At 31.9% G+C, this 9,417-nt stretch overlaps 1 protein-coding gene across 2 annotated transcripts; it reads left to right on the forward strand.

The window, feature by feature from the left end:
* The first annotated feature begins 11 nt into the window (after positions 1–11).
* On the forward strand, positions 12–9,205 carry LOC143080977 (uncharacterized). 2 transcript variants are annotated; one of them, XM_076257204.1, is made up of 5 exons: positions 12–131; positions 833–966; positions 1,331–1,468; positions 5,309–5,421; positions 6,947–9,205. In XM_076257204.1, the coding sequence occupies exons 2-5, from the start codon at positions 861–863 to the stop codon at positions 7,283–7,285; spliced, it is 696 nt and encodes a 231-aa protein (XP_076113319.1). In that variant the 5' UTR covers positions 12–131; positions 833–860; the 3' UTR covers positions 7,286–9,205. The 2 variants fall into 2 exon arrangements, with proteins under 2 accessions (XP_076113319.1, XP_076113318.1); XM_076257203.1 differs by lacking the exon at positions 12–131 and adding an exon at positions 148–302.
* The last annotated feature ends 212 nt before the right edge of the window (positions 9,206–9,417 follow it).

Below are 9,417 nucleotides of genomic sequence, written 5' to 3' on the forward strand. Positions count from 1 at the left end.
ACTGTGACATTTAAAGGAAGATTTGATATGTATAAAACAGCCAAGCCAACATATTTCTCTTAATTCTAACAGAAGACAATAGAAAAGTGATAATATTCCCCAAAAGAATGGTTCCGGAGAAATTGACCGAAGTTGGTTTGGTTATTTATTAGATTATTAAAAAATAAAAAGAAACAAGAGAGTGGAGTGCTCAAAAAAGGAACTTGTACAAGCAAAGTAAAGCTTCAGTATGGACTAAAATAAATCTAGAAAATACTTTGAAGTTATGATAAATAATACTGATATGTATTAACGTAATAAATGTAAGTGTCAATCATTTTTTATCGTGTACACCCACGTTGTTTATTTCTCATTGTTTTTTAAAAATGACTTTGAGAACGATGAGGAGTGGGGAACAAGACGTTTCGGTCATATAGGCAGTTCGTCCTTAGTTGATTCGGCCTTGGTAGTTTCGGCCATGTACTAAAAGTATTTACCGCATCATACCTTTATTTGAATTAAAAGAAATTTTGTTACATATATTACTTTTATTTATTTACCTTTCATTTTTGCCTTTTATAACTTTTGAAAATAAGTTGTATTTGAAAGTTTGTTAGTACAGCCGTCAACAATGAGAAAAACTAATACTGCATAGTCAAATATAACAATCTCTGAAATGACGACTGTGACATTTTCCGTATTCTTTGTTAATCCATTATACTTATCTTTATAAAAAATCTTTATCACATATTTATACAGAAATAATTACTTATTACTTTTGTTTTTAAAACATTGATAGAACATTAAGGAAAAATGTTAAATTCGTAATTAATTTTTTTAAACTATTTTTCAGGTTAGGAAAACATTTTAGATTTAAAAACATGACCACCATAACTGTGCCAAAAGAACCTGAGTACCGCTCATGTGAGCTTTCAGGGGAGAAAACTTGTAATGATGGAAGATGTATTTCAAAGATAGATCTGTGTCGTAAGTTCTTCTTAGATCATGTAGATGAAAACAGAAAATTCCATTCAATATTTATCATGTTTATTGACATATCATTCACTGTAAATCCCAAGATTAAATTGACTATTTAATATATATTTACATAAAAGAATTTGGAAAAAAAGGGAAATGATGTATTATGTGTTTAAAGTTTCCCTTCTGACCCTAATTTTGAGAAGTAACAAAGAATGTCAGCAAGCTGTCTCATCTGAGCATTGATGATATTAGGACATAATAGTATTAAATAGCTCTTAGCCTCTAGTTATAACTAAAATACAACTGACCTCTTTCGAAATACTAAGTGGACATTATTAAGAGTTTTGTTGTAAACTTGATGTGATTTCAGCGGAGGAACAGTTGATGAATCAGAACACAATACTAATTATGATAGTAGTGGGAATAGCCGTGGTGATCTTCCTTATTGTGTTATACTGTTTTCAACAAAGACAAAGAAATGCTTCAAGGTCAAGGTTAAGAAATCAAAGTAAGTACTGTAATAAAGTGCCGTTGGTTCACAAATAAGGTCAAGGTCAAGACAACAGAGTAAGTATGGTAGTAGCTTTGATTCTCAACAAGGTCAAGGTTAATAAATCAGAGTAAGTACTGTAGTAATATACAATTGTTTCACACAATCAAGGTCAAGGTCAAGACATCAGAGTAAGTATGGCAGTAATAAATTGGAGGTGAAATACCTGAACATATATTAAGAAGTCTGCATGTTGTGCAAATGATAAAATTTAGTAAATGTTTTGACTAGTTTGTGATATCGAAGCTTTCCGTCAATGATATAGATATCAAGATCAAGGAAAGGGCAGTGGTCATTGTTATAAAATTGAGAATGGAAATGGGGAATGTGCCAAAGAGACAACAACCCTACCATAGAGCAGACAACAGCAGAAGGTCACCAACAGGTCTTCAATGCAACGAGAAATTCCCGCATCCGGAGGCGTCCTTCAGCTGGCCCCTAAATAAATATATACTAGCTCAGTGATAATGAACGCCATACTAAACTCCAAATTGTACACAAGAAACTAAAAGTTAAAATAATACAAGACTAACAAAGGCCAGAGGCTCCTGACTTGGGACAGGCGCAAAAATGCGGAGGGGGTTAAACATGTTTGTGAGATCTCAACCCTCCCCCTATACCTCTAGCCAATGCAGAAAAGTAAACGCATAACAATACGTACATTAAAATTCAGTTCAAAAGAAGTCCTAGTCTGATGTCAGAAGATGTAACCAAAGAAAATAAACAAAATAACAATAATACATAAATAACATCAGACTACTAGCAGTTAACTGACATGCCAGCTCCAGAATTCAATTAAACTGATTGAAAAATTATGTCTTCATCATATGAATATCAGGCACAATCCTCCCCGTGAGGGGTTTAGTATCATACCATCATAACATATATGAGAAGAACATAACCTGTGTCATGCCAACAACTGGTTTATTAATAATAAATGTGTTTAGTTCCGATGCAAAGACCCTATAAGTGAATCAATATTAACGCCAAAATACGCAATCTTTAATGACCTGACAACAGTATCGTAACTATATCCCTTCTTAATAAGTCTATTTAAAGGTTTTGTTAGCTTCTGAGATGAATACTGACATTTTTGTGTTTTATAAAGTAGTATTAGCTTTATTTAAAGTAAGATAAATATGGTAGTACCTTTGATTATCACAAACAAGGTCAAGGTTAAGAAATCAAAGTAAGTACTTTAGAATCATTGATTCTCACAAACAAGGACAAGGTTAAGACATCAGAGTAAGTATTGTAGTACCATTGATTCTCACAAACAAGGTCAAGGCCAAGACATCAGAGTAAGTATGGTAGTACCATTGATTCAAACAAACAAGGTCAAGAAATCAGAGTAAGTATGGTAGAACCATTGTGTAATATATTTGCTATGTAATAATACAATCCAGTTTCTATAACTAATTTATTAACAAGTACATCGTTTGATGGTCAGACTATAGAATGACAACATGTGTATAAGAACTTCAATTGATCTATTTAATTACATGTTTATTTAAGAATGTGCAGACATGTGAGAGTTGCTGATCTGTCAATTATAATTACTGTAACAGATGATACGGTAATAAAGTGAGGTGAACTTTATAACACATTGATTCTCACAAACAAGGTCAAAAGACATCAGAATAAGTATGGTAGTAGCCTTAATTCTCAACAAGGTCAATGTTAAAAAATCGGAGAAAGTACTGTACTACCATTGATTCTCACAAATAAGGTCACAGTCAAAACATCAGAGTAAGTGTGGTAGTACCATTGATTCTCACAAACAAGGTCAAGGTTAGGAAACCAGAGAAAGTACTGTAGTACCATTGATTCTCAACAAGGTCAAGGTTGATAAATCAAAGTAAGTACTGTAGAACCATTGATTCTCACAAACAAAGTCAAGGTCAAGACATCAGAGTAAGTATGGTAGTACCATTAATTTTCACGAACAAGGTCAAAAGACATCAGAATAAGTATGGTAGTAGCTTTGATTTCAACAAGGTCAATGTTAAAAAAATTAGAGAAAGTACTGTAGTACCATTAATTCTCACAAACAAGCTTAAGGTCAAGGTCAAGACATCAGAATAAGTATTGTAGTAGCTTCGATTCTCAACTAGGTCAAGGTTAGGCCAACTAAAATTAATTAGTAGATTTTCATCCAAAGTTTTGAAAAAAATGGGGCGGGTGGGAGGATTTTAATTTTTAAATTTTATTTAATATGAAACCTTCTGGTGACGTGAACTTCATATATATATGCAAGTGTTTACTTAAAAAATGTAGCTTATACCATGTAAACATGTCTTAAGAATCGTACATAATATTTTAAATTCTTAAATAAATATCTCTGATTGGCAACGACTGTTCTACATGCAATTGCTACTTTAGAAACCTATTTCCAGTAAACATTAAAATCATGCAGAAATTCTCTATTCAGTTGGACTACTTTTTAACGATGGTTTGTAGTCTTCATAAAATTATGCAAATGCAATGGTATGCAACACAAGTATTACGAATGAAATGAGAACTCAAACAGTGTTGGTAATAGTAGGGTTGTGCTTTTAAGATTCTCAAGTTATTCAAGACTGAGGCAAATGTAATTAAAATGTAAAACATGAAGTTGTTTAATGACTCTTTTAATGGTATTTGGTGTTTTTAAACAAAAACAATAGCCATGGGTAAATCTAAGGGCTTTCTATAACACAATGTGTATGTTTGCCGGGTCCAGTTATGTTTTTTTCTACCAATGTGTTCCACGATTCTTGGGCTTTTGAAATCTTTCAGAGCCCAAATTTGCTGACACAAAGTTAATGTTTTATTAAAAAAAATCCACGGTTTTCCAATGAAAGAAATTTTCAATTTGTGACATACCGCAATTTGCGTTCTTGAACACAGCGCATTACTCGTAACCCGAATATTTCATGCCCTTCTGGTAATCTATTCACTGTAGATGATATTGTCATCATTTGACAACATAATCATTTTAAAGTACTCAAAACAATAAATATGAAAACCGAAATTTGAAACAGGAAATTCGAATGAAACGAAATTGTTGACCGTTACCAGTACCGGTAAGGAACAAAATCCGGAAAAGCATAAATTTTTCAAAATAAAAAAAATCGGGGCGGGACGATTTCAGAGGGGCGGGCGGGGATGAAAATCTATCAATTAATTTTAATAGGCCTTAATAAATCAGAGTAAGTACTGTAGTACCATTGATTCTCACAAACAAGGTCAAGGTCAAGACATCAGAGTAAGAATGGTAGTACCATTGATTTTCAAAAACAAGGTCAAGGTTAGGAAATCAGAGTAGATACTGTAGTACATATCATTGATGCTATATACATATAAAAATGTGGATACATTTTTCACTTGCCTTTTCCAGCTACGAAATTAAGGGATTCTATCTTTTACCCTCATATAAGTCTTGTTATATGTAGTGGTTCTATTTGAACCCTTATAAAAGTCTGTTATTTATTTGAGCATTTATCTATAATGTATGTATCTAAAACAGTAAACTGTAGCTGTTGATGCTAATTAATCATTTGTGAAACACATTCAAAATCAAGAAAATATAAAAAGTCTTAAGTGTTATGATACATACCGGTACATTAAAATATTTTAGAAATGAACACTTGAATGTTGCATATTGTTATCCTTCCTGACATTGTTGTCTCATTCACCTAATTTAATTTGTTTCAGTTTCAGTTTTATGAAATATATTGAAAGGAATGTCTGTTTCCTTGTCACACTTTTCACTAGACCAGCAATGTTTATGTTAATTAAGCTATATTTATCTTGTAGCATCAATAGATAATGACATGGATCCCGAAAGATCGTCTTTATTTGAGCCTCCTCCAGCCTATAATGAGGCCATAGACACAAGGTTGTACCCTCCCACACCACAGATGCTCAGAGTGAGTTAATAAAGTAGAATTGTCCTGCTATACATTTATGACATTTAAGATTCAATTTCTCATACTCCATGAGCCCATATAAAGTGTCCTATATTAATGAAGTAGAATTGTCCTGCTATACTTTCATGACATTTAAGATTCAATTTCTCATACTCCATGAGCCCATTTAAAGTGTCCTATATTAATGAAGTAGAATTGTCCTGCTATACTTTCATGACATTTAAGATTCAATTTCTCATACTCCATGAGCCCATATAAAGTGTCCTATATTAATGAAGTAGAATTGTCCTGCTATACTTTCATGACATTTAAGATTCAATTTCTCATACTCCATGAGCCTATAAAAGGTGTCCTATATTAATGTGTTTCTAGTTATTTAGTTCTCCACAAGACTGACATCACATTATACGATATTAAACATTTGATCTAAGAGTTCATTAAAATTCTGCTGTATTTTTATGTTGGAGAGCTCTATACGAGAAAGGCTAATGTTTAGGTATTAAAAACCTATACATTGGTAAACTATTCCTGGGCCTTCTATCACTGTACAGTATGGGGTTACATTGTTGAAGGCTAAATGACCACCTATAGTTGCTTATCATTATGACATTTTAGTCTCCTTATTGTAATATGAATTAGGAGATAGCTGTATAGTATTTTAATCTTGGCCGTCCTAAATCGTAGATTTGACTTTCGCAAATTGAGTTTACCTAGGGATGTGTAGTGGAGCTATGTAAAGGGATATTTGCAACAGTAAAAACAAGTTTTATGAAATCCAAGCTTAAAATACAATAAAGTAATCTCCATTCTAATGCTACATATCAAAATAAATTCCATTTAATAAATATTTTAGATGGACTTAAAATGCCCTAAATGAAAAAGTCTGTGAAACTGTTGCATTGTCTTTGGTAGGGTAAACAATGTGATGTTATATGTATATTCCCAATGCCAAAAATAAACACTAGACAAGGTTATAATTATTGTATACTTCTGAATAGCATGAATAGTTTTAATGTTGACAAAGTGAAGATTTTGAGGCACAAATGACTTGCTTGCTTATTTCATGTATTTTTTAGAGAAATTACATACAGGTACTCCCAAATACCAATGAAAGTTATTGTTACGAAGGAATTGCATTAGAATACATTTTTTACAACTCTTCTGATAGATTGCAGGACAATATATTGATTATATTTATATTTTTCACAAAAGTAATACCTTCAATTAGTTGTAGAATCACCCTAGACATATTGTAATTTTTCTGTATATTATTTTAGGACCGAGCATTAAGACCCCCATCAGAATAGATATATTGTAATTCTTCTGTATATTGTTTTAGGACCGAGCATTAAGACCCCCATCAGAATAGACATATTGTAATTTTTCTGTATATTATTTTAGGACCGAGCATTAAGACCCCCATCAGAATAGATATATTGTAATTCTTCTGTATATTGTTTTAGGACCGAGCATTAAGACCCCCATCAGAATAGACATATTGTAATTTTTCTGTATATCATTTTAGGACCGAGCATTAAGACCCCCATCAGAGGACCAGCCACCAATGACACCACCTCCAAATTATGACACAGCTTTACAAATTCTTGCAAGAAGCCATGAATCAGTTTTAGGCAAGCCTCCATTATTACGACGACAGTCATCAACAACATCGTCATTTAGACGTAGCTTTTCATTTGATTTGCTCAATAATCAGACTGTAACAACAAACACTTTAGTGCCATTGACAGAGACAAATAATCAGGATAAACCTGAGGGTAGGGGAGACAACTCTAATCAGGATAAACCTGAGGGTAGGGGAGACAACTCTAGAAACAGTGATCTGACGCTACAAATCATCAGCTGATAAATAGAATCTCTGTGTATTATCCGTTCAAAATATTGTCATGAGATTATGTGAACATTTATTTATATTTTTGAAATTTTTGTGATATTGTACATTTTTGTAAAGAATTTTTATCATTTTCCCGGTAGTTCATAGTACTTCTCAAGTAGTTAGAAGGTCACATTCTATGTGACAAAGGTCATGTGCATATTCAGTAATCAATACTTAAGATTTTTATTATTTATTAGTCAGGGCATGTACTTAATTTCACATACATTAGTTTTTTTTTCAGCAATTACTTTAAGCATAGGGTGCAGTTTAACTATGCAAGTTCATAAACTGTTAATTTTACATCAGAATTCACTGATTTTATCATTTGATATGCTATGCCTCTGTAACGTCAACACAGATTAACTAGAAATCAACTAAAATTAAGATGAATGAATTTGAATGAAGTCTGTTTCTTATAGATGTGCTAAAAGCAGAATCTATTGATCTGAAAAATAGAAAAATCTTAAATAACTTGGGATGAACTGAACTCAGAAAGAAGGATATGGGGAAAATATCAAATGTAGACTGATTCATATTGATTAGGTTAATTGTCAAAATTAAATTAAACAGGAAGTATTGAAAGAAGGAAATAATCTTAGATAATTATTTTGATTATTAAGTAAATTATAAGAAAATCTTAAGGATTGCTTATATATTAGGTCAAAGTTCAAGTTTACCTCTTAAGTATGGTGCTATTTACCAAAGAAATATTCACTAAATACTTTTATACATTTGTCTTTATGTTTAAAACAAGAAACAGTTTGTCAAGATTTTAATTACATAACTTGTGAATACTGATCTATCATAGTGGAAACAATCGCTGCCATTTTATGAGAAGGACTGAAGTTTTATGATGAGGTTGACAGTTTCACAACTTGGTTGTGATTATTGTTTTTGCTAAATTGAATCAAGTGCTGGCAAACGGAAATGTATTTTTTAACCTTTACATAGTGTTAACCAATTATATCCAAATTTAATGAGTTTCTAATTAACAAAGTAATATTATTATGAATATGGGGAGCCAGAATGTGTTATCCTTGTGTCCTTGTGATTTATTCAAGCCTAAGTTATGTTTTTATGTCAAGCAATGGTAAACCAGAGTTTCATTGATAGATTTTCCTACAGAAGGTTGGTGGTTTTCTCTGGGGACTGTGGCTTCCTCCACCCATTAAAACTGACCACCACAAAGTAGTACAATTGTGCCGACAGTGGTGTTAAACACCAATCAGATTATTGATAGATATGTTCTCATCTTCTCCATGTAAACATTTTCACTGCCAGTAGCCACATATTATTGCCTCTCTATAGACCAAGCTAAGATCTAGTGCTAAGATACAATTTGTGTATACGTATTTTCTTGTTAGTAAAGTCAAGGTCAAATTTCGCCTTTATTTGATCTAATGAATTTTAAGTGTATATGTCCATATGTCTATCTGTCAGGGGGCATCATTTAGTTTTGTACTTAGGTCAGTTTCTTAGATAAAAAGTACTGAAAAGTATACCAAAGGGTTAGTATACAGCTATAGGTCAAAGAAATGGAATCACTATGAAAGAAAGAATATGAAATTTGCAGTTATTTAAAATAAATTGTAACTTTTTAGAAGATAACTGAGTTGTCATGATTATTTTCTTTTGGTTTATGATTTATAACACTATGTTAATATGTTGTTGAACAATGTCATTAGTGCTTTTATTTGATGCATAATATAAATGTTATGTAAATGTGATTTGTTTGTAAAGTCTGAAAATAATGTGTTTATTTATTAGTACAAATTTAAGGCAACTGACAAGAATGTGTTGGGATTAGGAAAAGAAATGGTTGTTTTATTTATCTCCAAAATGATTCCATAATTCAAGTATAAGATCAGTGTAAAAATTTGTAGAAAATATATTATTTCATCAAAGGACAATTAACTCTTTATTCTGACTGTTCCGGAATTTTCAAAAGGGACTCCTAGACCCCTAAATTTACAATTTTCTTACTATTTTACATAACAATAGAATAGTGAATGGAAATAGGGAATATGTCAAAGAGACAACACCCCGACATAAGTGCCACCAAATCTTCACTGACCTTGGTATTTATTATTCATTTAGTGTGT

Source organism: Mytilus galloprovincialis, chromosome 6 (genome assembly GCF_965363235.1).
Source record: "Mytilus galloprovincialis chromosome 6, xbMytGall1.hap1.1, whole genome shotgun sequence".
Lineage (NCBI taxonomy): Eukaryota > Metazoa > Mollusca > Bivalvia > Mytilida > Mytilidae > Mytilus > Mytilus galloprovincialis.